Source organism: Juglans microcarpa x Juglans regia, chromosome 2D, assembly GCF_004785595.1.
Source record: "Juglans microcarpa x Juglans regia isolate MS1-56 chromosome 2D, Jm3101_v1.0, whole genome shotgun sequence".
Taxonomy (NCBI): Eukaryota; Viridiplantae; Streptophyta; class Magnoliopsida; order Fagales; family Juglandaceae; genus Juglans; species Juglans microcarpa x Juglans regia.
Genome location: NC_054596.1, coordinates 4,027,489 through 4,055,458, shown reverse-complemented (window position 1 = coordinate 4,055,458; position 27,970 = coordinate 4,027,489). Strand labels below are relative to the sequence as shown.

The 27,970-nt window shown below is 37.1% G+C and overlaps 2 protein-coding genes and 1 pseudogene across 7 annotated transcripts; 2 read left to right on the top strand and 1 right to left on the bottom strand.

Moving 5' to 3' along the window:
* Nucleotides 1-18: 18 nt before the first annotated feature.
* Nucleotides 19-13,531, top strand: LOC121251161. 6 transcript variants are annotated; one of them, XM_041150512.1, is made up of 19 exons: nt 19-280; nt 1,154-1,513; nt 1,831-2,079; nt 2,672-2,862; nt 2,979-3,150; nt 3,671-3,808; nt 3,955-4,147; nt 5,440-5,564; nt 5,954-6,130; nt 6,375-6,485; nt 6,767-6,886; nt 7,024-7,180; nt 7,544-7,707; nt 7,850-7,936; nt 8,999-9,327; nt 9,837-9,918; nt 10,138-10,277; nt 11,711-11,960; nt 12,715-13,531. In XM_041150512.1, exons 2-19 carry the CDS (start codon nt 1,223-1,225, stop codon nt 13,045-13,047), a joined length of 3,309 nt encoding a protein of 1,102 aa, XP_041006446.1. In that variant the 5' UTR covers nt 19-280; nt 1,154-1,222; the 3' UTR covers nt 13,048-13,531. The 6 variants fall into 6 exon arrangements, with proteins under 6 accessions (XP_041006446.1, XP_041006443.1, XP_041006445.1 ...); XM_041150509.1 differs by having other exon boundaries at nt 11,687-11,960; XM_041150511.1 differs by lacking the exon at nt 19-280 and adding an exon at nt 314-359 and having other exon boundaries at nt 11,687-11,960.
* Nucleotides 12,425-12,562, top strand: LOC121251283 (annotated as a pseudogene).
* Nucleotides 13,532-25,130: 11,599 nt separating the features above from the next.
* Nucleotides 25,131-27,689, bottom strand: LOC121251160 (glycosyltransferase family 92 protein RCOM_0530710-like). Its single transcript, XM_041150508.1, has 3 exons — nt 27,551-27,689; nt 27,130-27,369; nt 25,131-26,913 (listed from the first exon to the last, which is right to left on the bottom strand). The coding sequence occupies exons 2-3, from the start codon at nt 27,260-27,262 to the stop codon at nt 25,295-25,297; spliced, it is 1,752 nt and encodes a 583-aa protein (XP_041006442.1). The 5' UTR covers nt 27,263-27,369; nt 27,551-27,689; the 3' UTR covers nt 25,131-25,294.
* Between the last annotated feature and the right edge of the window lie 281 nt (nt 27,690-27,970).

Below are 27,970 nucleotides of genomic sequence, written 5' to 3'. Positions count from 1 at the left end.
TTATCAAAGACATCGATAGGAAAAGAAAAAGAGAAGACCACTTTAGAGAGAGTTTCTTACCACAGAGAAAGTTTGTTACCGAAGAGAAAAGACCTCGCTGGTAACCTTTCCATAGCTCGATCTGACACCCGTTTTGCTTGTTTTCTATGTATCGTCATATCCTTTCCCATTCCCTATAGGACCAATATACACTTCGGTAGACCTCTCAGTAGCGGATCTGTCTCCGCAAGTTGAGGCTCACAGTTTAATCAGCTTGATATTCCAGTGTTTCTCTGATTTGGTAAGAAAATCCTTCACATTCTTCTTCTCTTTCTCTCTTCAAGCTTCTTTCGCGATTCAGATCCATCTGCTCTATCCGAGTACTGCTCTCCGTTCGCTTTGATTTCACCTCTCTCTCTCTCGCAATCCCGAATATAACACTCAAATTAATGTAACTTTGTGCGAAACTGATATTTCTGTCTTTCAAGTATTTTCGATCTGAACCAAATAGCTTTTCGCAATTTTTTGTTACTATTTAACTTCTGAACTCCGGTTTGAAACCATGGAGGGCGATAGATTGACTATCTATCGCTTTATACGACGTATGCATCTACATATGCACATAAATATATATGTATATATGGATGCCTTTTAGGCTGTATACAATCTTGATATTTTGGTTCGGAATTTGGTCGGATTTTCTTTGCTGGTATGAGATTAATACAAGCGTATGTAGGTTTGGTTATGGCTAAATAATGTGGTTTCTTGGTTACTCTAGTGGATTGTTATTCGCTATCGCGTTGTCCTGAGCTTGCTGCTGTGTTAGTTTGCACAAAGTTTGTACAGGTGTCGGTTTTTAGACTGTTTAACGGTTCGGTCTGAAAGGAAAAATATCGGTCGCTCATTAGTTAAAGTCTACTTCAGAATTAACGAAACAGAAAGAGAAAAATAGAATGAAAATTGCTCGCCTTCTCATGGAAAATTGAAAGAGATAATAAATTGTGGACTTCGTAACATCTTTTGGGGCACGATGTTGACCAAAACCGTTTTCATGCGTTATATATTGCCATTGTCCTGATGCTTGTTTCAAGTGTTGCGGTTGGATGGATGCAATTTTTTACTGTTAATATTTTAGCGAAATTTTTTTGCTGATTTTTTTATTTTTTTGGGGCAGAGTTTCTTGGTGCAGACAGAAAGATATGCAAAGTAAGTTGGACGAGAAGTAAAAGGTTGATCCTGAACAATGCAAGGTTTCAAAGCAAAATTTAGAGTAGCGACTCTTGTGGCTGTAGCCGTATGGACTGGTCTAGCTGCTTTGTATGGCTTGTTAAAACCTATTTCGAATGGTTGTATTATGACATACATGTATCCAACATATATTCCGATTTCATCTCCGGTTGGCGTGTCATCAGAAAAGTATGGATTGTATCTGTACCATGAAGGATGGAAAAAGATAGATTTTAAGGAGCACCTTAAGAAGCTTAGTGGCATTCCCGTCCTTTTTATTCCAGGCAATGGTGGTAGCTACAAACAGGCAAGGTCCTCATAGTCTCTTTAACTTGATTAGAATATTACCAAAACACCTGGCCATTACTTATAATCATTTACTTTTCATATAATTATTTTTTTTAAATCTTATAATCATAACCGTAGTGTAGAGTTTTATAGTCACTATATGATACAACAAATATTTGGTTATGTCATCTGACATAAGGTAGATCAGATCCCATTGAAAGTGTTGGAATGTATTATACAATAGACATATATGGTATCAAATATGGTGCCTTTATTGTTGAGATTATTCATCTTTATGATATTCTTCGATTTTTTTGTGGTCATTACAATTTATAGGTACGATCCTTGGCAGCAGAATCTGATAGGGCATATCAAGGAGGGCCTCTGGAGCATACATTTTATCAAGAAGCCTCCCTAACTCCTGAAGAGGGAGGAGCGGATTTCGATGTAGCTGGCTTTCAATTGCCCAATCGATATACTTGCAGGCTAGACTGGTTTGCAGTGGATCTTGAAGGCGAACATTCTGCAATGGATGGTGGAATACTTGAAGAACATACAGAATATGTTGTAAATGCCATTCACAGGGTATTTCTTTCTTTATTTTTGGCATTATTGATTCTAGTAGCATATGAAAATTGGATGATAAGGTCAATTAAGATTAAATACTCTTGAACTCTTTTCTCTGTTTAGCACAGATGTATCAGATAATATTTTCAGTGAACATGTTTTTAGAACTGCCAATCAGGAAGATCTTGAAAATTGAGATAAATGGCATCAAACTTTGTAATTAAACTAACATATTCAATATAGGTGTCAATATTGATGACATGGGATACTTATATAAAAAAATATTGAGGACATGGAACATCTTATTAAAAAAAAAAAAAAACTGATGTTATCACTGTACTTCTCAATGCGAAAGGTTAATGACGTTAAACTGAAACATTAAAATTTTTCACTGAACCAAGAACCATGCAACTCTTAGTGTCCACTATTACCTTTCTCCATAGCTTCAGACCACACTTTTCTTTCCCTGTTTCTTATCTTGTTATCAACGTCTGATCCTGTTACACCATATTAGCACTTATTGAGTTTTTCAATTCTTGTCGTCAATTGTGCTTGCATATGTTTTCTTGAAGACCTTTATGCAAAAGCTATCATATGTCTATGCTTACAGATTTTGGACCAGTACAGAGCATCATATGATGTTCGAGAAAAAGAAGGTGCTGCAACCTCTGGGAGTTTGCCAAAAAGTGTGATATTGGTTGGCCACTCTATGGGTGGTTTTGTTGCTAGAGCTGCTATCATACATCCTCGCTTGAGGAAGTCAGCAGTTGAAACTGTTCTCACACTTTCAAGCCCACACCAGTGAGTCCTGTAGTTTCAATGAAATGGCGTTTTTCTCCCTTTAATGAAGACGGCTTTGGTTTTTACAAATTTTTTTGTATTGATCAAATTTTAATTGGGTTACCTATTTTATTCAGATCACCTCCTGTGGCATTGCAGCCTTCCTTGGGTCATTACTTTGCACGTGTAAATCAACAATGGAGAAAGGGATATGAGGTTGAAACCACTCGCACTGGACGTTTTGTGTCTGATCCTGTACTCTCTCATGTTGTTGTTGTCTCCATTTCTGGCGGTTATCATGATTATCAGGTACATGTATCTTTGCATCTTTTGCTTTAGTAGGGTGGGCAATCCACCAGAATCTCTGCCTAATTAAACTAAAAGGGGTTCTTTATATGTTTGTATGATTCAGAACTAAACTCTGGTCAATGAGGATCTCAGTTCTGTTTTCTTACATCTAGTTTTTCTAGTAGCTCTATGTAACTCTGCAGTATCTGGCAAATTGACTAGGCATGATGCTTTCATAAACACTCTAGAGTAGCTGTCTGCTTGCTGTTTTTCCCATGCTTCTTGTGGATGGTTCATGTAATATGGTGGATGCAAGTTCTCTTTTTCATTTTTGTTTCTTTTGGTTGATGAATTAACCCTGCTTTAATGTAGTTGTCCATGTTTGAAGTTGCTGTCTAGCGGGTTGCCATGAAAGTTCATGTTTTTGTTGTTGTATTTATGTAAATGCTTTCTATGAATAAAACTACTTGATTACCTATAAAAAAAAGCTTTGTATGTACCTTAATTTGGTCCACTGAGCATTTTTGGATATCGTTGTCAGGTGCGAACAAAATTAGAATCCCTTGATGGTATTGTGCCTTCTACCAATGGCTTTATGATCAGTAGTACTGGCATGAAAAATGTGTGGTTGTCAATGGAACATCAGGCTATTCTATGGTGTAATCAGCTAGTTATCCAAGTGAGTGAAACTCTCTTCTATGCAAACTTAAACATTTGGATAAATGATTATAACGTCCCGTGTAGTTGGGCTATGCCTATATCTTATAAAAAAAATTCTTATTTACCGATAAAAAAATTAATTTTAATGTGTCTGTTCTTTTCTAGGTGTCGCACACTCTTCTGAGTTTGATAGACTCCAGAACAGGCCTACCATATCCTAACACTCAACAGAGACTTGCGATATTCACAAGGATGCTTCGGAGTGGCATACCGCCTAGCTTCAATTGGAAGATGCAAGCACAATTAGCATCCCAGAAGCCGAAACATGTTCCCATCAAGGATGTCAAACATGCAGCTGGTAAATTATACTCTATTTTTTTTCCACTGTCAGAAAACTACATGTTGCACATTTCAGTTTTCTTAAAGTTCTGGAACATTCTTTTATTTTATAAGCAAAGTTGTTGCCCATTCTTATTAATAATACTTATATAAAAAAAAAAAAAGTTGCTGAATCGATCTTGATGCCAAGTTAGTGATTTTGGTAGAAAAAGTTTGAGCTTTTAAACGAGGATAATTTCTTCTAATTCTTAGCTAGTGAGAGTGAAAGCAGTAACTTTCTGCCTTGGTAAACTAGAAAACCAACTTCAGCACTATTGTTCCAAATGGTATGGTTGAACTAAAATATCTCCCTGAAGTTATTATTCTTCTGTATAACTGTCATAAATCATAATGTGCTGCTGTTAAGAAATATCTGAAATCTTATGTTTATTTATTTTGATAAGTAAGAAGTTTTATTAGAAACGAATGAATAGGCAAAGCCCATGTACTCGGTAAGTATACAAAAGAAAAATCTGAAATCTTATGTTTATAAACCATTCATTTATTTCTTATTTTGCACTTCATGGAGACAAAACAAGGAAACAGAAAATGCCAAATATCTGGCGTGGGCCTTACTTTATAGACAGCTACCAAACACTCTGAATGTGCTTTTGCTTGGCAAATGCTTTTAGACATTTTAGACATATAGAAGTGGTTTAAGTAACTATGCCCAGTTGCTATGTTTATAATACTTTTCCTGACCAAAATCAGAAATCCGATTTCATAATGAGGGTTTCATGAATAAGCAGTAATTTGGTGATGATTGGTTAGGAGTATCAGTAGTAGTATTTTCAACAAATATCTCAAAATTTTTAATTTCATGATGAAATTCAGTCGCTGTATACTTAGAGATCCTGGGTTCAATTCCACATTTGGAGTTTCCTTAGATTGATACAAGGTTTTGGTGGGTAGGTATCTTGGGTGGTTTACTACACAAGGGTGGGTCCGAAGGGCCATGCCTTGGTGAACTTCCACACCATGAAGAAAAGGAAGTATATGACTGTAGTTCTTTTTGTTGAAAAAACACAACGGTTTGAAATTATACTTTACATGCAGCATAGATAGGCTTGATGTAATTATTGGAGTCAAATGTTCACTGTTTTGACCCTCGCATATTTAACCATGCAAGGACGGGCTTCTTTTGATGTATAACCATGCATTAGAGCTTAAGTTTCATAGCATATGGGACTCAATGCACCCTTACATAAGACATTATAGTCAAAGTTACACGGTATTATCCAAATTTTCTCACTTTTCTACCGCATGCTTCAGCCGCTTGTCCCAGCAATGTTCATTGGAGTGATGATGGCCTTGAGAGGGATCTATACGTTCAGACAACCACTGTCACTGTTTTAGCAATGGATGGTCGGAGGCGATGGTTGGACATCCAGAAACTGGTTAGCTCCTTCAGAGTATTCATAAGAAAGAAACTTGCTCTGTTTTTTATTCTTTTCCCCACAGTTGATTGCTTAGATATCCTATTCTCTATAGGTCTCCCCCCCCTCTTCATGATTCATGTTTCTAGACAAGGGTTTCTTTGACCTTGGTGCCATATTGTTTTATATTCTATCCGTAAAAAAATACTAGTCCTCAACAGCTCAACGATGCTCTCAGATGTAATAACTACAATTAATCATCTTTTATATTTGTCGCATTAGGGATTGTTTTTGTTTTCTTCCTCATTTACATATTATATATATACACATTTTTGCGATACCATTCATTCATTATGTTTCTATTTTAAAATCCTAGCCAAAGTTACCCACATTCAGCCTGCGTGGTGTAGGGATCTAATGGGAAAAACCATTTTGTATTTGTGACAAACCTTGCTCCGTGTTCTGGGGTCAGACTTCATCTGTGGCCAGAAAAAGGAACTTCAACTTCAAACTTGCCTTTGAGTGGTAGGGTTGTTGAGGTGACGTTGAAAATGGTGTCTATTCCATCAGGACCAGCACCAACACAGGTACTAACTGCTGTATTCATGGCGTTCTTTTAGAACTCACATTTATGAACATGTTTGTTTTTATACTCGGTGCATCTTCCCAAATTGGAGTGTATTTTTTTTTTTTTCTCGTTTGGGTGAAGTGCTGTCCTTAAGTAGGACATTTAAATTTGGTTGCTATCAGAGACTGGCTGGACTAAAAGAATCGGTTCAGCTGATATGATTGGCATTACTTATATTTCTTGACCTGCTCTATGTTTATTAGATTGAACCTGGGAGTCAGACTGAGCAAGCTCCTCCATCTGCTGTATTTTGGTTGGGACCAGAGGATATGCATGGATTCAGATTTCTGACCATCTCAGTTGCACCTCGTCCGGTATTTTCTTTTTATGAAGATTCTTTTTCTACTATATCAAGTTGGGAGGTTATTAACAATTTGCTTTTTCTGTGTGATGCTTCTATCTCATGGATGCACCATCTTAAGCATACATAAAAAGCCCATGCCTTTGCTTTTTTATATTCTATTTTTTCCGGCAAGGGACTGTTTTTTCTGGTAGTCTTAGGATATTTGTTTTTTTAACCTTTATTAACAGAAATGTAAACTTTGTATAAGCTTATTGCTGGTATGGATTCTTTTGGTGACAATCTGGTTCTCAGACTGTTTCAGGCAGACCTCCACCTGCAGCATCCATGGCAGTTGGGCAGTTCTTTAATCCTGAGGAAGGGAAGATAGAGTTTCCTCCCTTATCCATGCTTCAATCTTTTTATTCTCATAAGGTTATTATCTCATGAAGCGGCTTAAATACTACCCGGAATATGAAATCATAGAACTTTTATCTGTTCCATTTTTTTTTTTTTTGCTTTTAATTTAGTTCACTGATCTTTCGCTGGTTCATGACTTTGATGTGAAGCAGGAGACACTTGTCAAGGAGGATCATCCCCTTGCTCTCAATCTATCTTTCGCCCTTAGCTTAGGGCTTCTTCCTGTCACTCTGTCATTGAAAACTGTTGGATGTGGAATTAAAAAGTCTGGGCTACCAGATGAAGCGGCTGGAAATGTAGACAACAGTAGTAAGTAATCTATACTTTTTTCAGTAGTCAGTTTAAAGTTTTATATATATACATATATGATAAGTGAAAGGAGTGGCTAATATATAACAGGTTTTACGAATGAAAGACACTACCCACTTAAGTTGGTGGTAGGCTAAACAAAAGCATGTGCGATGCATTTAGTCTGATGTATATGTCCAAAAGAGTAAAGGTGGATAGTCCTTGCAATTGTCCAAACATGTGTTTGGATGAAGTAGACTATCCAACCTTAACAAAAGCTTGCCCTTGACCAATGGTCTTAGATCTCAGGCTGTTGTAGTGAATTTGACTAAGATTTTGGCAGATGTGGACCAACAGATTTCATGAGCCACCTCTTTATTACAGGGCTTTGTAAACTGCGTTGTTTCCCGCCTGTTGCACTTGTGTGGGATGATACATCTGGTCTTCACATATTTCCCAATTTGTACAGTGAGACAATTGTTGTCGATTCCTCACCAGCACTTTGGGGTTCAACTCGGGATTCTGAGAAAACTACTGTTTTGCTGTTGGTAAGAGGTCACCTAAATAAAAGTGTCTTGTCACTTAATATGATATTAGCATGCAATGGTAGCAAGTTATAGTGTTTTTTCATTATCTCATTCCCCCATTGTTACTGATCATAGGTTTTAATGTCTGCATCACTTTGCTCAGGTAGACCCACATTGTTCATACAGGACAAGCATCACTGTCTCTGTCACTGCAGCTTCCAGCAGATTTTTGCTCTTGTACAGTCCACAGGTGATAAGTTTAAACAGTGGTGATGTGGATGCATATTCTAATTTTGTGCATGATATTTGCCTACTGGGGTTTGTATGCATTTGGTGCTTATTTCAAAAAACATAATTGCTTCGGTCTATTATATTTATGTTCACCTTTGTGGGTTATTAGACTATTTTCTGGTTCTTGCTTGAATAAGTTGTTGCCAAACAATTCTTATAAAAGATTATTATGAGTAGAAAACATTGGGATGGGTTTTCCATTCACATAGCTTCCAGGGCCAAAGGCTGCCATCAAGGTTATGTGGAGCAAATTGGTTGGAAGAACAGCATGCAGTTACGATGTTTCTTTACCCTATTTGCTTCATTTGCAATTTTGTGACAATAATTCCTTTTACACTCAGACTTTGGGGCTTTAGAGATTTAATGATTAACTATTCGAACTTCTCATTTGCAGCAATCTATTAAAAAATATATGCATGGAATTATCACCTATAGATTCCCAGAAAAACTATGAATGCCCCAAATGTTGTGTTTTTTAATGCAATTCTTGGGAAACACACACAAGGTATTTTTTGATAATTTATAAAGTTTATTGATCTTCAAAATTAGACATAGCCCGAGTACACAGGTGGTATACAAGTGAGAAGAAACACACACAAGATATGATGAGGGAACCTTTTAATTTCTCTAAAGCAATCTTGAAAGTGATGTCCAAGCAATTGCTAAATCCGTTAGGTTTTATAATCAACAGCAAATTGCCCCAACTAGGTGTTTTCTCTTGTATACATCCACTGTACTTGGCTACGCCTATCGGTATTAATAAATTTTTACTTATTAAAAAAAATAATGAAGAGCAAATTGACGTTTGATTTAAATGCACATCAGAAACTAATCAACCTTAAGCATGTTCTGAGTGTTACCGTTCTCAATAGAAGGCTCGACAATAAGTAACTGATATTTTCTGAATGTAGTTGACCATTAGGAACTGGCATTAATTCATAGCCCAGGCAATTATAATTTTTGGTTTTCTATGCCTCATACCTAGCAGCGGTTATAATGTTATTAAACTGTATTCATGCAGATAGTTGGTTTCTCCATTGCTGTAATCTTTTTTGCTCTAATGCGGCAAGCACGTTCCTGTGATCTCGATCTGACCATACCTTCGATGCTATCAGCTGTAGAATCCAATTTGAGAATGCCAGTGCCAATTTTTCTCCTTGCCATTGTCCCAATTTTGGTCTCCTTGTTGCTGACCTCTTTGATGTCCCAACCATTTCCTCCATTTGCTAGCTTCATCATTGTCTCAGTGGTTTGTTACTTATTTGCAAATGGGTTCATTCTCATTCTGATTTTGGTAACCCAATTGGTCTTCTATGTGGCTGCCATTATACATATTTTCATTAAGACAAGGTTAGTAGGCTCTTTCTACAATCCCACTAGTATGGAATATGATATGAGTTGATGTGTTTGTCACTTTAAATTGTAGATATCTTATTTGTAACATTTGTAGAAACCAACCCTCACGCCTGAACCAAGATGAGAAGAGAAAAAGGGAAAGTACTTGGTGTATCTGTTTTTCCCCCTTTTTTTGTAGTGTATTTAAGAATCCCTCTTTAGCTGTTTTTGAAGTGTCCAATCTTTGCAACATGGTTCCGCATTATCTACATAGTGAATCATGGTTTTATTGGAGAAAACCTGGAAATACCACTATTTTTTTACTTTTTTTACCAATAATATTTTTTAACTCTGTGAATAGACTAAATGATACTACGCCACTTTTGTTTATGGAAATTGAACAAAAAACATGTTTTCTTTGAACACATTGACATTTTCTTTTATTTATCTGTATATTAGTCATTTGTCTGATCCCAAGTCTAAAACTCCATCTGCTGAATGGTAGGAACTATTGTTTTTTACAGGTGGGAGGTGTGGGAAGGAAAAGTCTGCTTTGGATCTTTTCACTGGTTTATTAATCTGTCCTCCCGTTTTTCCTCGTTAAAGGTAACTACATATCTCTGATACAAATGTGCAATTAATGGATTCTGGTGGACTGGACTAAAATTTCTTTTCTGCTATCATGTTGTCTTCACTTCTGCCCGGCCAGATAACGAAAAAATTTCCTGTGGCACAAAAATTTATATCCCACTTTGTTTTCTTTCCTTTTATGTTTTTGGGCAAATGTTAACTTGTCAATTTTGATCTAATCCAATCATAAAACAGGTGGTAAGGGTTCTAAGAGTCAATCCCTTACTTGTTACAGCACTCACTGCAGTTATGTTGGCATGCTTGGTTCACCCAGCATTAGGATTATTTGCACTCCTCCTATTTCATGCTTTGGGCTGTCATGATATGCTGTGCAGGTATTGTTCAAGTTTAAATTCCTTCTTGGTTTTTCTTATGGTGTGATGGGTGAATCATTGAAATAAAGACGTGGGCTTCGAGTGGTAAAGGCCTTGGGCTTGGGGGTATGCTCCCCCTATGTCTAAGGTTCAAGTCCCCTTGGGTGCAAACAATCTCTAAGGGCCATCGGACTGGGGGATTTTCCAATTGAATTACCCGAGGTGCACTTGCGGGAAACTTCTTGCCGAGGGCCTGTGTACCCCTGGGATTAGTCGGGACGTTGTTCCTGGACACTCGGTGACAATAAAAAAAAAAAAAAAAAATGTGGGCTTTAAATTTGTGGATTTGCTTAACTGTATGCTATGTGCTGCTACTCTCTCTCTCTCTCTCTCTCAAGTAATATATTTTGCCAAAAAACTGTGGAGGAATTTCTCTCTTTCATGGGCAAAATTATTAGTTTTACGCATGCATGTCAGTAAAAGCCATGGAAAGTCAGAAAGTACAATTTCTATAAACCATCTCAAGAATGATGACACCGTAAAAAAGTAGGTAACTTAAATTTCAATAAATTCTGCCACAAATGATGTGCAAGACAGCCATGCAACTAGGAAAACTTGTTCACCCGATCTGTTTCACTGTACTGGAATGCATGATAGGATGTAACTAGACAAGAAGCTAGTCCCTAGTGCACAGGGGATATATGGAACACATATCTCTTATGAGAACAGCCTCAACCAAAAAAAAAACAACTCAAAAAGCATTGAAAAGGTGGAGCACTGCATGCTTCCTATTTCTTGACACTTGAGAACGTACACATTCACATCGTGTTATTTGAGTGCGTTGACGCTCTGGTTGTGTTCTTCTTCTTAGGTAGCAGTATTGATCTGAATGGCTTTTGATGTTCAATTTAGTATTTATTCAGTGACGAAAAAAGAAATGACGCTAATGTCTGACAGCCATTAGGAAACACTGCATAGGATGGTCTTTGATGGGAATTTGGCCCAAATTATGGAGGGGCTTGTTTTGTGATTTGCCCTTAACTGGTCCTGTTTATGTACTTTTATTTCGTTGTTCTTTATTTTCTAGAGTCATGCTTCATTATTAAATTATTAAAGTCTGATGACATACGGAAGCAGATTAGTGGTAGCATTCACTAATTTTTCCTTGCTCTCAATTATGGTCCATCTGCTAGACTTGACTCGCAGTTAAAGCTCAAGCATCCACAAGTGGGATGTAATTTAAAGGCTGTATTATAAAACTAATAATTGCTTATTGTATTTTGTTTGCGCAACTCTTTAATCAAACCCAGTGTATGGTGAAAGATAATATTACTTGCAAAAAAAATGTCAGAAAGATAATATTGAAATTTTCATGTGTCATTATTTGTGACTATGGTGATCCTAAGTGTTGCTTCATGTTTTTGTAACAGTTTTTTGACGGCTTCCTTTCGCAGCCATGCATGGAGAAAAGAATTATTTGGCTATAAGAATAAAGGCAATGATGGGTCTCGGCAATTTACATCCAAATTTGGCGAAAGATCCAACCAGAGATTGCCTTTGGAAGAAAACAGTTCCAATAGTCTAGACTCTCCAAAAAGTTTTGGGGACTCACAATTAGAGATATTCCATCACCGGCATGGCATGTTGATTTTGCATCTTGTTGCAGCACTTATGTTTGCTCCCTCACTTGTGGCTTGGTTGCAGGTATAAAAGATATCCCTTTCTTTGTCTAGAATGTGATTTTAAAACAAATGAAAATAAAGTTTGGATGCTCGAGCAATTACCATCACTGCTATCAACGCATTCTAGTTTCCTACACTGTGAAGATGTATGTTAAGACCGACTGCAAATAACCTTATGCGTGCACCCCCCCCACACACACACGCGTGCGCATGCATAAGGCCCAACCAAGTACCCAAGCAGTTACCAACAATCTTATCTATACATCTCTTTCTTTTTTGTTTGAAAGTTGATGATCTCTGGAAGGTTGAGTTTACTGCCCCAGCATCCATTAATTATTTTATTTTATTTTATTTTATTTCTATGGTGTATCTTAATATTGGGTTCTACTTGACATGATTTATGTCAAACTTCTTTTGTCTTCATAGTATACACAACATGGTTACAAAATGGGTCTTTGCTCTTGGATATATATTGCATAGCAAATTTCCAAGCTTTGGAATTAAAACCTTCTACTTAGTTACTAAGGGAGTATAATGGCTTGGACGCTACACATAACGATTGTGGCTATCCTGATCAATGGTTTCTTTCAATGCCATTTGATCCCGGAAACACCACATATATTATTTGTTGCCATCGTTAGAGTTTATTTACTTATAAAAAAAAAAAAAAATGGTTACTAAGACATGATGTTGCCCTGACCTACTGAAGAAAATCAATTATGCTGTGTATTTCAAACATGTGGCTGGCCTTAACAAGACTTCCGGCATGGTTGCAGAGAATAGGGATGGGCCAGAGCTTTCCATGGTTCCTGGATTCTGCTCTTTGCGCTGGTGTCATCCTTCATGGTATTTGCAATTCAAAGCCTGAGTTCAATTACTTCCCGTTCTCTTTTCCCGGCATCCCAAGCAGGGAAGTGAGACTTGATTTTGTCTACCTTATTGCCGGATACTATTCCTATCTCTCGGGATTGGCCTTGGCTCCATACAGAGCAATTTATGTCATGGCCGCCATTGGCTTCATTTCTTTTTTTTTGAGGACTTTGCAGAGAAGAAAGCGGGAAAAGGGTGAGGTTTCTTTTGGGAGCCGAAAGCATTCACACCGACATTGAGAGAGCTTTTCCATTAAGTCAATTACTGCACATCAAGATCCTTTTTTGGTAGGTGCGCTGCCAGATTCCCAGGTCCCCTGAACAATCGATCATATATTATCTGCTGATATCCGTCAGGTGTTGCGGAAATCATTCCAAGAACCACAGTTTTGCTAGCAGAATCCTCGCATTCAAGTGACATTATTTACAGGTGAAAAGCTGTAATGATGGGAAGGAGCAAAACTTTATACAGTTGTATCTGGGGCGTTTATAGGAGGCTGGGTCCTTTTTTTCGTGTGTTGGGACCATTTTGTGACATTTAGTTGATATTTTTGAGCAACTTGTCTAAAAATCAACGGAGGAAAGCCGCTTGTCTTACCATTGGGAGCAGAGTGTTTGGCTTGTGAAGTGTGCTCTTAGCAGAGAAGAATGGTGATAGTTTGGGATTGCATGTTCAAAACAAGCCGGACGATAAATCCAATTAATGAATTTTGAATTTCTTCTACATCTGATTGTGAAATAGGACTGCTGCTAAAATTTGAATACCACGAGTGGACTACTTACTACGCCACTTGTGTTTTCGTAATGGCTATGGATGCTTTGCATGCGTGCACTCTCTCTGTTTCAGACAACAGAAATAAAACCGACTATGAGAAACTAAATTACAATGACAATATCACCTATCTTTATTATAATTACTCCCATGTTACAACAAACAACATTGAAATTAAGAGTACTGAAAATTAATTCCTTCCCAAGCCTGAATCCAATAGACCAAAACCAGCACAGCAGCACTAACATGACTACACGGATCCTGATACTCGCTGCTTTCCAAGCAACTAGCACAAGAAAGAGAGGCAGAACGGCAAAAGGAAGGCTAAGGATGCAAGTACAGCCGTGGTGAGAGAGTGAGGAGAGCAACCAGAAGCAGCAGAGCCACCATGTCCAGCGCCTGTGTTAGGAGACGGACTTGATGTAGGTGAGTGTACATAGTCCCAAACGGAGTCAGACATACCCACTGCTACTAGCATTGCAAGTATCGTGCAAAATGAGGCAAAGGGAAGCCCTAACATTCTGGTTGCCATCTCCACTGAATTCAGGTAATGAGTGAGCTTATTGTGTCTCAAAGTGGAAGCTTTATATAATAGGGTAATGGAGGTGCCACAATCTTCCTAAACTTACCAACTTGCTTGTTACGCAAGGTAATGGCGCATTTTGTCCATTTAGTCAACCTACCACGTACCCAATAGTCAGGGTTCCATAATTTTGTTTAGTTCTTCTATTTCCTCAGTCCAAGATGCTGTTATTATTGTAATTCAATATTGTTATTATTATTACAATTTGTGGAGAAATGGTCAGTCCAAGATTACAATATCTTGTATTATATCTAATGAATGAAGTCTGGAGGGCTTTAGAAGTCAGTACTTAGCACGCAAGTGTTCTCACAGAAACTAGCAATGAAAACCCCTGCTGCTGCCTTTTGGACTGACTATTTAAGGGCTGCACAGTAGAAGTCTGAATTTGTAAAGCTGGCTCAGTGCTCACACTATGAATTCTTAAGAGAACTATGAATCCCCCAAGCTTTGAAATATGTTGTGCTGCTCATAGTTAGGTGAAGGAAATATTGAAAGATACGTGAAGCTGCTGATCGTTAAGCAGCGTATAGAAGTTGACCTTTCTAAATTAATTTAGTTATTTGCTAAGTGGTTGGACAATCATGAGGTTTTGATATTAGAATATATATTGTTATTAATGTGAATCCGTTTATTGTTTCATACTACATAGAACTCTGAATGAGGAATGTATCCTTCATAATGTTAGGAAAATCAACACAGCGGAAGGGATAAAAGTTGTAATAAAAGAGTACACTCTACGCACTCAGTGACACCAAAAATTTAACGTGGTTCGGCAACTGCCTACATCCACAGAAAAAGAGCTTCACTATTAAATAGTGATATACAAGAAAATATTACAGAGGAGAAGGATCACACTCCACTCAACTCAACTCTCTTCTTTTCTCTCAGAACTCTCTAGGCTCTCTCTCTTTTCTCTTCTTGGGTGTGTCTGAAGCTCTCGCATGGAGCTTCAATTTATAAGCGAATGTATATCGCATTACCGTATGAATGCATTTAATATGCATTCAATAGACAGTTGGGCGCTAGGCACTGGGTGCTGCACGCTGGAGGTTGAGAAGCAAGCAGTCATTGTTGACTGCTTGCTTGGGGCAGGGACTTCAACACATAAAGCCAACATTTCGTGGATTTCACATTGATAAATAACCCTCAATGACTGATTGCTTGGGCAGGGACTTCAACACATAAAGCCAACATTTCGTGGATTTCACATTGATAAATAACCCTAATCATTAAATTATCATCTCATATTCTTTTAAGCAAACGATCCAACAAAACAAATAATTAAGTGAAATGGAACAACAGATCGATAACAAAAGGATTATTACTTAAAGAGACCATACTCAATAGGCTTGAGCAACAAACAATTGTGGCATTTCCTATCATTTATACTAAAAGCACACTGTAATGTGTGGCAAGCTTCAAACTCAAAAGACTAATCAACTAACTAGACGACTCTATGCCGGGTAAGATCTAAACCGGTGTCTTGATACGCTTTGTTAGCAATAATGTATTTGGTATCATAGGTATCTCTGTCTGCGACAATGATCACATGTTCGATCTTTATCTTTTCAACGACCCCAGCCATTCCCATTAGAATTTGAGGCATAACGTGAACCCGAAAAAGATCGATTCACAACAAGGATCATGCCATAGAACTATGGAGAGAATTGGTGATCTCTCGTTGCTTTTCTTCTTGGAAGACAAGTGCATAAGACCTATTAAGAGGAGGGAGAGGATTCATCAGCAAAATATATCCACGAACAGCAGCATAGGAGTCGTGGAGTCCCATAAGGAATTGAAGAACTTTTTCTTCTTGATCACGATCATGGAGAGCTTTCATTGCCCCACAATTACATGGAGGCAATGGTGAATAAGATGCTAGCTCATCCCAATACCCCTTCAGCTTGCTAAAATAAATTGTTACAGATGACTCGTCTTGTCGTAAAGAAGAAATGGCCCATCGGATTTGATAATGGCGCAGAGCGTTATTTTGAGAAAATCTTTCTTTCAAGTCGGCCCATACATCAGAGGCAAAATCAGTGTAGATAACACTAGTGGCAATATCAGCATTGACTGAATTGAGAATCCAAGATAGAACCAAGTCATTGCATCGTTGCCATGATGCAAATTCATCTGGGTACTTGGTTGGGTCTGGTCTAGGAATTGTTTGATCTATAAAACCCAATTTATGTTTGCACTTAAGGCCATTCGCATGGCTCGACTCCAGGTGGAATAGTTGTCCCCAGTTAATGAAGAGGAAACTAAAATAATTCCTGGATTATCTGAACCATGAAGATGGTATGGACTGATGGACGCAAAATAGGAAGAGTTTTCGAAGTTTTCGACGGACACATGTGGATTTGCCATGGGAAATAGGAAGAAGAAGAGCAAATCAACGTGAGGAAAAGAAGAATAACAGGATCAGAATTACTATGATACCATGTCAAATGTATCTTTCATATATATTCATTGAAAGTAAAAGGTGAATATATATAAAAGTTTGAGAAACAGATCCCATATGATCAGACTACAAGAAGGAAACAAAAAGCCATACGAGGAAATTTTAGAAACTTTCCATAACAGAGGAGAATGATTCTGGATAGCGTGATTTACTGGGAGATAAATCAGGGGAAGTAAATTCCCATAAATGTGTAGCCGTTAACATGAACTTCCCACTAATCAAACCAAATATAAAAAATCTTGGGATTAAAGCAAAAAAGAAAATAAAGATGAAAGGTTTTAAAATGGGGTTGGATTTGTGTAGAAACAGAGGATTCCAGAAAGTGGAGGAAAGAAAAAAACGTGTATTAAAAAAAAAAAATGTAGATATCTTATTTGTAACATTTGTAGAAAGTGCCTGAACCAAGATGAGAAGATAAAAGGGAAAGTAGTTGGTATCTTTTTTTGTAGTGTATTTTAAGTAAGAATCCCTCTTTAGCTGTTTTTGAAGTTGCAATCTTTGCAACATGATTCCGCATTGTCTTCGCCTTCTGCCCTTCCATGCTAGAATATTTTCGACCCACGCCGTGTCGAGAAGTTCAATGACATCCCGATATTCATGGTGTTGAGATACGGTCAATGATATCCTGGTGTTGAGAAAATCAATGATATCCCAATATTCATGGGATGTGTATCATGCTGTATTTATTGTAAATCTTTCAGACCCCAATGTACTTAGATTACCAAGAATAGATTAGCATAATTAATTATAGGAAATCTTCTGTATAAAGCTGTATCCTTCGTTTTCAATGAGAAACAATTTCAAGTGGAAAATATTCTCTTTACATGGTATCAGAGCAGGGAATGATAACCTAGCTCTCTTCCTTCTTCTCTTCCTTCACTCAGTTGAAGCTTCTCAGCTCTTCCTTCCTTTTTTTTGCTCCTTTATCAGTCCGTTCTTGCTTCTTTTTTTTGGTCAGCAATTTTGATTGCTCATGTCGCAGTGAACCACTTCACTCAGCTTTTACTTTCGGCCATTCATTTTTACCATAAAGCTTTGGCCTCACCTTTTTATCAAAAGAGACTTTCGGCCCTTTTTTTATTATTATTATTTTTTTATTTTTTTTATTTTTTATTTTTTGCCTTTCTTTGTCGCCGTTTCACATCATTATGGCAAACGAACAATCTTCGAACAATCCATACTTTCTCCGCCATTCCGACCATCCCGGAATGGTGCTTGTTTCCAAGCCCCTTAATGGGGATAATTATTCGACCTGGTGTAGGGCCATGACCATCTCTTTGAACGCCAAATCCTAGCTGGGTTTCATAGTTGGGACCATCACAGCGCCACCTGCTACAACCAAACCAGACGAATTTCCAAAGAAAATTGGAGAAAATAAAGTTAAGAGCTTCAAAAAGCCCCTTTTGCAAGTTCATCACTGATAAAATATGAACAGGTATACTCGATAAAACATGCTTGATGAGAGTAATTTTTCCCCCGAAAGATAAAATTTTATTCTTCCATCCGGCCAACTTCTTCTGAATTTTCGAATGGTCATCCTTCCTACATAAAAGGCACCTCCAAATAAATACAGGGCCAACGTCCCTCCACAAAGCCAGTTTGCCGCAACAACTCTAGTTTCCTACTAAGAAGAAATTTTGGGGAGAAAAAAATAGATGATTTGCCAGGACTTACCTGTTGGCCAGAAATAACTTCATACGCATGTAACGTGTTCTTCAAGTGCCGAACAGATTGTTTTCCCCCATTGGCAAAGATGAGTATGTCATCAGCATAAAATAAATGACTGATCAATGTACTTCCTTGCCCAATAAACGGCTTCACCTTCTCCCTTTGGAAAGCAACTTGGATCATACGAGAGAGAAGTTCTTGAGATAAAATAAAAAGGTACAGGAATAAAGGATTGTCTTGACAAAGACCCCGACAAGGCTTGAAAAAACCTTTAGTTGAACCATTCAGCATAATCGAGCAAATTGGAGAAGAAATACGATTGAAAATAAGTCCTCTCCATTTTTCTGAAAAACCCAAACGTCTCATCACCTCCAACAAAAACTTCCAACTAATCCGATTTTTTGCCATATCAATTTTAATCATCATATTTTCTCTCCGAACTTTCTTATTAATGCCTTGAACTAGTTCTTGCGCCATATCAACGTTGTCAAAAATACTATGCCCCTTCAAAAACGCCGATTGCTCTTCAGAGATAATGTTGCCCATAATCGGCGTCAGCCTTGTAACCATGACCTTCGCCAGAATTTTGGGAAGAAATCAAAGTGTTGTTTCGAAACCTTCAGTGCTCAGGGGCGGCTCATTATATTTTGTGGCGCAACCATTAAGTACATGGCGATTTAATTTTAAAATGATAATAATACTTAAATATTAAATATTAAAATTTTCTGAAATGCAAAACAAATATTAATATTATTCTAAATAATAATATCTATTAGTACTATAACAATTTAAAATAGAATCTAATTTTTCTGTAAATAGAGTATTATTCATTTTCCATGTATATACTTCTTTTAATACTTCATTATAAAAACAAATAGGGCCATCGATATCAAAATAAACATCATATTTTATAAAATATTCAAGAGTAATATATCATTATATTTTTGCTACTTCTATTCCAATTTTATTATTGTCTGAAAATTTTGTACACTTTGAGTAGATTTTTTTTAGTAAAACTTCTATATTTACTATATTTTTTTTTTACCAAATTTTACCATTTAAGATTGATTTTATTTTAGACAAAAAAAATTTCATATTTTATGCTGACCAATATTTTTTCTATAGTTTATCTTTTAGGATCATAATATATTTTTTTTCTTTTGGGGGCCTACACAGGTGGGGGGCCTTAGGATGACCTTAGTTGCCTACCCATTGAGCCGGCCCTATCAATGCCGCCTATGCCTTCCTTTTAAAGAAGGGAACATGGTAACTGATTTTTTAGCCAAAAGGGTGCTAAAAATAACTCTATGAAGTTTGTCGGCTCAGAAATCGGTTCGGGGAGGCTTTGCGGATTGTTGCGCACTGATTATTGAGGACTTCCTTTTTTACGCTGTTAATTCATTGTTTATTCTTTTGGCTGTAAATGGTACATTGTTCCTCCCTCTCAGCAAGGATGAATCAATAAAATTCATGGATTTTTTTTTTCAAAAGAATGTCAGTAAAAGCCGTAGAAAGTTAGAAAGTACAATTTGCATGGCTGTCTTGCACATCAAATGTTGTGACAATGATCACATGTTCGATCTTTACCTTTTCCACGACCCTGACCATTCCCATTGGAATCTGAGGCATAACGTGACCCCGAAAAAAATCGATTCACAGCAAGGGCCATGCCATCAGAACTATGGAGAGAATTGGTGATCTCTCGTTGCTTTTCTTCTTGGAGGACAAGTGCATAAGACCTATTAAGAGGAGGGAGAGGATTCATCAGCAAAATCTGTCCACAAACAACAGCATAAGGGTCGTGGAGTCCCATAAGGAATTGAAGAACTTTTTCTTCTTGATCACGATCATGGAGAGTTTTCATTGCCCCACAATTACATGGAGGCAATGGTGAATAAGATGTCAACTCATCCCAATACCCCTTTAGCTTGTTGAAGTAAACTGCTACATAAGACTGGTCTTGTCGTAAGGAAGAAATGGCCTGTCGGCTTTGATAAAGGCGCAGAGCGTTACTTTGAGAAAATCTTTCTTTCAAGTCGGCCCATACATCAAAGGCAGAATCAGTGTAGATAACACTAGTGGCAAGATAAAAGGCTGTTTCCAGGCGGTTTTGACACACTGCTTCTTGACTATTCAAGGCACTGGCTGCCTTCCTTGCTTCTATGTCTTGTGGAAAGAGAAGTTGTATTGTATTCCAAAGGACCGTGTTCACGCTGCAAGATCTTCCATTGCTGCAAACTCAAGTAAATGATATTATAAACAAACAAACCCTGTGAACATGAAAGCCTATAGCTGTTTAGTTTCAAATTACAGCTGAGAGTTACCTTATTAGTTGTCTGCATTTTGGGCACTTGATACCACATTTATCGGCTGCAGATCTTAAACATTTCTTGCAAAAACTACAATTGAAGATAAATAAATACTCAGGAGTCAGGACTCATCCATCCTCTACTAGACTTAAGAATGTGAAATCAATGAAACTAAAATCCTAGAAACAAATCAAAGAAATATATGTATCTGAGAAGAAAAAAAAAGGCATCCCCTCTAGTCTGAGGTAAATTCAAATTTAGGCTTTGTTTAGTTCATTTAAAATTGAGTCTACCTGTGTCCACAGGGAGTGGTGCTCGGTTGAAAGCAAACTAGACAGATCTGCAAGAACATCAGAACTGATTAATTAAAGAAAACTCGATTTGGTTCAAATTGACCGAAAAAACAAACTAGTGACAATTCAAACCACCAAAAAAAATTCTTACTGCGCAAGATAATTCATACCTAAGCTTGTCCATACAAAGAGGAGCTAAACTTGGGTAAGAAACACGAGATTTCTGTTCAGATGATTCATTGGCACCTATTTTCTCTTTATCATTCAGAGCAGCTTTCACTTCTGACTTCCTTTTCACGTTCTCTGTACATGAATAATACCCCAGAAACAATTGTTTTCTTTCCTCTAAAGCTTTCCTAGTTACAAAACAAGATATAGAAGATAAAGGCACCAGTAATCCATATCTTGACAAGGAGAAGATAAAGTGAGAGAAAGTTAATACCGTTCTTCAAATTTCTTCTTCATCTAGATGAAGTGAGAGAAAGTTAATACCTTTTCTTGAAGTTTCTTCTTCATCTAGATCAAGAACAGCAACTGGGATTAATGTTGGAATCCTTCTCTGAGCCCTGCGTTTTCTGAAACACGGAACACGTAGTGTCCCTTTAATTACCAAGAATTGGACAAAATAAAAGAAAAGAAAGGAAAATCTGAAATCTTAATAGCAATGTGTCCGGTGGTTTTATCTTCCTGAATTTCCCACTAATCAAACCAAATATAAAAAATCTTGGAATTAAAGCAAAATAAGAAAATAAAGATGAAAGGTTTTAAAATCAGAGTGTTTTCGGCACTTCGATTCTCAATCAGAGGTGTCCTCCACGACAAGACTCGCAACCAGAAGGGTCTCTTCATCCCAACCGGCCGTGGCAGCCACAGACTTGAATCTGGGGCTGAATATACAATCCACGTTTTGCCCATTTTCAACTGGGTTTTTGGGACTATGTTTTGGTTCTTCATTAAACATCTTTGTACGGATTCCATTGGGTTGTTGACTAGGAGTGTCAGCAAGCATTTTATTTTTCTCAAATTTGAAAAAAAAAAAAAACCCTCAAAGCCATCTTCTTATTTTAAAAAGTTTAGTGAGATTTGCAAGTGAGGAGGATGTGGACTCCACACTATTGGAGTGCAGGACACATCCTCAACAATGGATTTAACCTCAGCTACTAAAGGAGGAGAAAAGATCAAAAGAAACCTCAAAGTTATCTTCTTATTTTATTATATACCATTGTTGAGGATGTGTCCTGCACACCACAAATCCGCCACCTCATAAATCATTTCGATTACTATAAGACAGCATAGATACCAAACATAACCATTTCGAAAATTTTGAGGTTTTTTTTTAATCTTATCGATTACTATAAATTTGAAGAGAAATTAAACTTTAAGCTTTATTTATGAATGGCAGTAATATTCAGAAGAGCTTAACAACAACCGAGATACCAAACATTTCGAATCTATCAAATCTATCAATACATTTAAGTACATTTTACGGAAACTAAGAGTTAGAGAGAGATTGGTCACAAATCAGAGGAAGAAGAGGGACCTGCTGAACAAAAGTCGGATTCAATCCACGAAGACGAAGGAGGAGGGACTCACCGTCTGCCAGTAGAAGCGATCTTGAGAAAGAGGATGCACGAAATCTGAGAGAGAGGGCTTACGGTTAGGGTTCATCGAGCAGAGGAGGTAGAAAACGCCAACATCATGAAAATGCAGGGGCTTGGGTTTCCAATTATTGAAAATTTGAAACGCACCTCTGCCATGACTAAACGCAGCGTTGCATTTTGCCACGCTGGCTGGCGTGCAAGAGGGCCTTCCCCTACACGCCTGCATAGAGGAGGAAGGTAGAGCTGGGAAAGCACGGCATAATATTTTACAACGGTCGAGTTTTTCGAATTGGATGCTGTTTTGGCTTCAGAATCTTAGCTGCTATATATGATTGCGGAAGTTCGTAAAGAAGTGTATAAAGGACCAACTGATCACCACGCCTCAAATTAAGGATTTCTGCTGCTCGGATTTCCTGAGAAACGAAGTTCATTCATAAACCGGTTATTGGTATAAATAATATAAAGAAATGCAACCAGTTTATTGGAAAAAGCAATCTCAAAGATTTGAGACCAGTTACCATTGAATAAGTTTTTTTAGAGCATTAATATAGGATTTATTATTTTCATTCTTAAAATTTAATGAAGAGTACATCTTTTTTATAAATTTAAAATCTTTCTATCTATAACTCAATATTGGATTAAATTTATCAAAATAATAATATAATATTATTTTTTTAATAAGAATATTTTTAATTTTTTTTCATATTTTACAATTATATTAACTATATGTCAATTAATAATTTAATTTGATCCTTAAATTATTATTTCTTAACTTAAATATATTGTAGCTCAAAATTGAGAAATAATAATTTAAGTAAATAAAATAATAGTTATAGAGTGTGAATAATGAATCTTTAAATTTGAAGATGAATTAGAATGCACTTCAGCTCAAAATTTCAGATTTTAATATTTGGTGAATTCAATGTAATGATTTTAAATATAAATTCATCAAATTTTAAAAATTGAACTCATTTAATGAGTCCAATGTCAATACTCTTATCTTGAGTTGGGTTAAAAGCATGAAATGTATTTGATCCATCACCATCTTCAAATGAAGTATTTTCTACTTCCTGAATCGTCTATTCAAATTCGATTTGTGAATTGTGCAACGTCTCATTAACAAAAAAAAAAAAAAAAAAAAAAATTCTAACTAATAGAACAAACACAATCATAACCGAAGAAACAAGAATAACAACTACTAATTCATCAACTAATATATTTTTGAAAAGTTGAAAATTAAATAATAAGGGTTTTGTAAAATCTTATAAGATATTAATGAATAAAGACGATACTGAGTGCTCTATAACGGTATAACCCCCAACCATCGATCTATCACCGTGGTCTACCGATGTTGCATGTGTAACTTATTATAGCTATAAGAGAAATTCTATTTGTGTGCAGATCTTTTAGTAAATAAAAAAATATATATCTTTGAGATATTATTATAATTTTAAAAAGAGAAATTTTACTTATTATTATTTTCTACACTACATATAAATATGTGATTTATCATTTTTATCATTTTATTTAAACAAAAATATTTATACAGAAGTATTAAGAATAGTAAAAAGTAAAAAGTAATTAATAGTAAAAAAAAATAGGTGAAAAGTAATAATAAAGTAAAGAATAGTAGTGAGAATACTTGAGGTACTCTTGGAATCCAAGTGTTTTTTTTTTTTCAAGAAAAGTCACCAATAGTGAAATTTTTTTTCAAAATTTTTCAAATTCCTTAGCTATTTTTTTAAGAAAAATTACAAACTCATTGAAAAATACTTTTTTAACCATTAGTAAGGGAAAAAAAAAAAAAAACCATCCGGTAGCGTTTCTCGGGACCCACTCTTAAATCATTTCCCTTATAAAAAGTGAATTTTACTATGCAAAAAATGAATATTACTTACTTTTCTTCTTTTTTTTTTACAAAAGATTTATGTAAATTTTATACATTTAAGACTTGTCCATAGCATTATTCTTATAAAAACATTAAATACTAACATTTTTTCATCAACGACATCATGAGACTGATCACACTATGCCATCTTGAGTATATATCAAAAGCAGACCGTAAATAGATTTTCTTCCGGAGGAAGAGTGATTAGAATGATCAAAACATACTGGAAAAGAGAGTGTATATATTGCGTTTTAGTAAAAATAAAATATGATTCAAAAGAAAGTTTCCCAACTGGTTAAATTATGCAAGTTCTGCGTGAATGGTCCTTCGCTTTTTACAAAAGGAAACATTTTTTCTATAGAGAGATTACATAAAAATAAACTCACAAATTGACTTGATTTGATACAATACATCAGACTGTAAAATTATTTTTATTGTAAAGCAGATCTAACAGATCACATAAAAACCTATAAATTTGTAAGTTTATTTGTATATACTCTCTTTGTGTAGGTAACACTTCTCTTTTACAAATATGTTAAACTGGGATTGCACTAATTGCTTTTTCTAACAACAATTCAATCTTTAGAATTCTCCCCAACTTCCTGGCCTCGATCTTCCTCAATATGATTCTGTTTTCAAATTAGCAGCCATGGAAATGATGCTTAACAGGCATCCATCACTCCACGAAATTGAGGAGTATAAACATAATAAAATAAAATTCCAATCAAGTCAGTCATGAAGATGTCTCTCGAGTATGTATGTCATAGTCTCATTTCTAAATTGCCTCTATTTGAGTCTCTCTACAAAAGAATTTGTTTACAACATATAATTTCTTTATAAAAAACAGTACTAAAAAAAATACAAAAACTAGAAACATTATATGTATCTTACAAATTAAGTCATAAACTTTCACTATGCTTTCCTTTTATTCCTCGTTTTTCTAAGATTGCCTTGCTCACCCACCTCTTGCCAAGGCAAAGTTTGTGTTTCTGGGTCTGCAAAGAGCCTCAATACCTGATTCCTGAGGCCATTGTCCGTGACCTCACAAAACCGGCTCGACCAATCCGGAGGTTGGACGGGTCTAGTTCCCAGACCAGGAGCTCGATCCTTGGACCCAGCGTTTTGGTCATCCTGCCAATCAGCCACATAAGTAGCCACTCTCCTATAGAATTTCTCCTTAAAAACTTCCCAAACTTGGTACTTGTAGTGGTTAATTACCATCACACCCTTGTCCACATTCACAAACTCAAAACCCTTCCTGAGATGAAAATGGTGCACCACATTTATCAATGTGGAGTTCAATGCCTCCGGCTTCACTATACTCTTGTGCCTCTCCGGTGCCGCCAGCCGACAATTGTATCCGGCAGTCACCCCCTGTTCCGGAACGTGTTTGAGACCCGATGGCCCAAAACTGTAGCACGACACGCGCACCTCTCCAACATAGCTGTACCTCGATTGGTTTTGTAACACATCGTGCAGCACCAGACCCGATGGTAAGTAAAAGAACTCATCCACATCAATAAACCCAACCCACTCGCACGTGTCCCTTGCCCGTAATGCACAATGGGAGAACCCAGCTTCCTGGGTCTTGATCCATGGCCACACGTGCCTTGTAATATTGTAATTGACTTCCTTGTCTATGTCCTTGGTCTTGGATAATAACATGTCCACGACGTTATCAATCACATTTTCGATGTCGTCGTCACTGTTGTTGTCGTAGATAAACCATCGTTGCACCCCTATTCGGGCATGGTATATCACCCATTCTTTCAAGAACCGTGCTTGGTTGCGCAGCATGGTGCATACACACATCTCGTACTGTTTTCGGGTATACGGGTCGTTTCCAGGGCGGAGCCCCGACCCCGGTCGGGCTATGGAGCGGAAGATTCCTCTACCTTTCAGTCTGACTGAGACCTTGACAAAATTGTTGCTCGTGCTCATCCTACGTGGGCTGTTCAGAACACTCAAAGGGGTTTTGCACCGTACAATCTCCTGCGCGATCGATACGACGTCGGACCTCAGTAAAAACTTTGGTCTCCTGAAATCCCAGCCATACACGCACTCGTATCTCGAAACATTGGAGAGTCTTTCGGGCCGTAGATTAAGGCCCTTCACGAACACGATCGTGGTGTTGTCCCGATCGATCATGGCTTCGTACGCAAGCGAGTCCCACCTGTGCGAGGGCCCCACTGGTGGGACGTGGCCGCTCGATTTCAAGGCAAGCGAGACCGTGAAGCCTCGTGGCTGGTGCGGGCACCGTACGATCTGGTTATCTCGATCCCCGCCGCCTTCCACGTCCAACGGCGGCTTCCTCAGCTGTCGCTGCGACGATTCGGCCGAGAAATAAACACAGTCAATGTCCTCTTTGGTAAATAACCGAGCCGACGGAAGGTAATTCAGGAAAATAAGAGCCTGGTCTGGAAGCATAACCGTCTCTCGAATTGAGATGGACCGAGTGACTGGAGAGTCGCCAGGAATGGATTCCATCACCGGAGCTCGCCATTTAAAGACCAGCGCTGGTCGAAACGTTTCTGTTCAGATGATCATACGAAGTTATGAAAGTAGTTAATTCAATCTATTTTACTAGTACTACTTCATTTATTTCTGTTTTAGAATAACTCAGCACTATATCGAATAAAAATAAAAGTGAACAAATAGAACCATATCAGATCATGATAAATGAAAAGAAATCGTAAATTCTAAGATGAATTACATATATATTGTTTTAAATAAATCGATCACAGTACCTCCAAAGAGGAGGCGGAAAGTTGAGAAGGTGAAACCAGTGAAGATGACGCAAGAGAAGATAACGACGAGGGTGCACCAGAAGAACCTGCTCCAAGAAACGACGTCGCGGTGTTTCTTACCACGATCCTTCATTGCCGCCGGCGCTGCCAACTACAGAGACACCGCAAGGTTCCACAAGAAGTACCTCTTCTTCCCTCTCATTCATTAGATTTCGTTCGGCGTAGTGGATTTTGAACTTCCTTTCAAACCAAAAACAACAACAACAAAAAAAAAAAAAAAAAAAAACAAGAAGAAATAAACTTTCTCCGGGGTGCTCGAAACCTCTGAGGAAAGCGTGTGTGCGTGCAAGTGAGAGAGTGGAAGAGAGGAAGATGGTGGATGGTGAAAGGGACAGAGAGAGAAAATCGGAGGTGCTATTACGGGGGGTTGATGATGGGAGAGAAAGGGACGACCACATCCGATCATAGATTTTGCTGCTTCGGCCGGCTGTGTCGGTTTATATGCGGTCGTTAAAGCGTCAGTACCGTGCCAATCGTCTGCTTCCTGCTTTGTTCGCCAAAAAGCTGATCCACCAACCACATCACGACACTTCATAACCATTCAAGGACTGTCTAGTCCTTTGCGAGTGAGAAAGAAAGGCCAGAGAAAAAAAAAACCACTATTAATTGCTTGAAAAATGCTATAATATCTTAGTTTTCTTTGATATTGAATTGAAATGAAATATATTGAGATAAAAATTAAATAAAATATTATAAAAATATTTTATTATTATTATTTTAGAATTAGAAATTTTAAATTATTTATTATATTTTATATATAAATTTAATAAAATTATAATGA

Coding starts and splice junctions, on each gene's coding strand:
- LOC121251161 (XM_041150509.1), top strand. CDS start 1,223: ATGCAAGGTTTCAAAGCAAAATTTAGAGTAGCGACTCTTGTGGCTGTA. Junction 3,151..3,670: donor GCGGTTATCATGATTATCAG/GTACATGTATCT, acceptor TATCGTTGTCAG/GTGCGAACAAAATTAGAATC. Junction 7,708..7,849: donor AAACTACTGTTTTGCTGTTG/GTAAGAGGTCAC, acceptor CACTTTGCTCAG/GTAGACCCACATTGTTCATA.
- LOC121251160 (XM_041150508.1), bottom strand. CDS start 27,262: ATGAAGGATCGTGGTAAGAAACACCGCGACGTCGTTTCTTGGAGCAGG. Junction 26,914..27,129: donor TTTCCGCCTCCTCTTTGGAG/GTACTGTGATCG, acceptor TCATCTGAACAG/AAACGTTTCGACCAGCGCTG.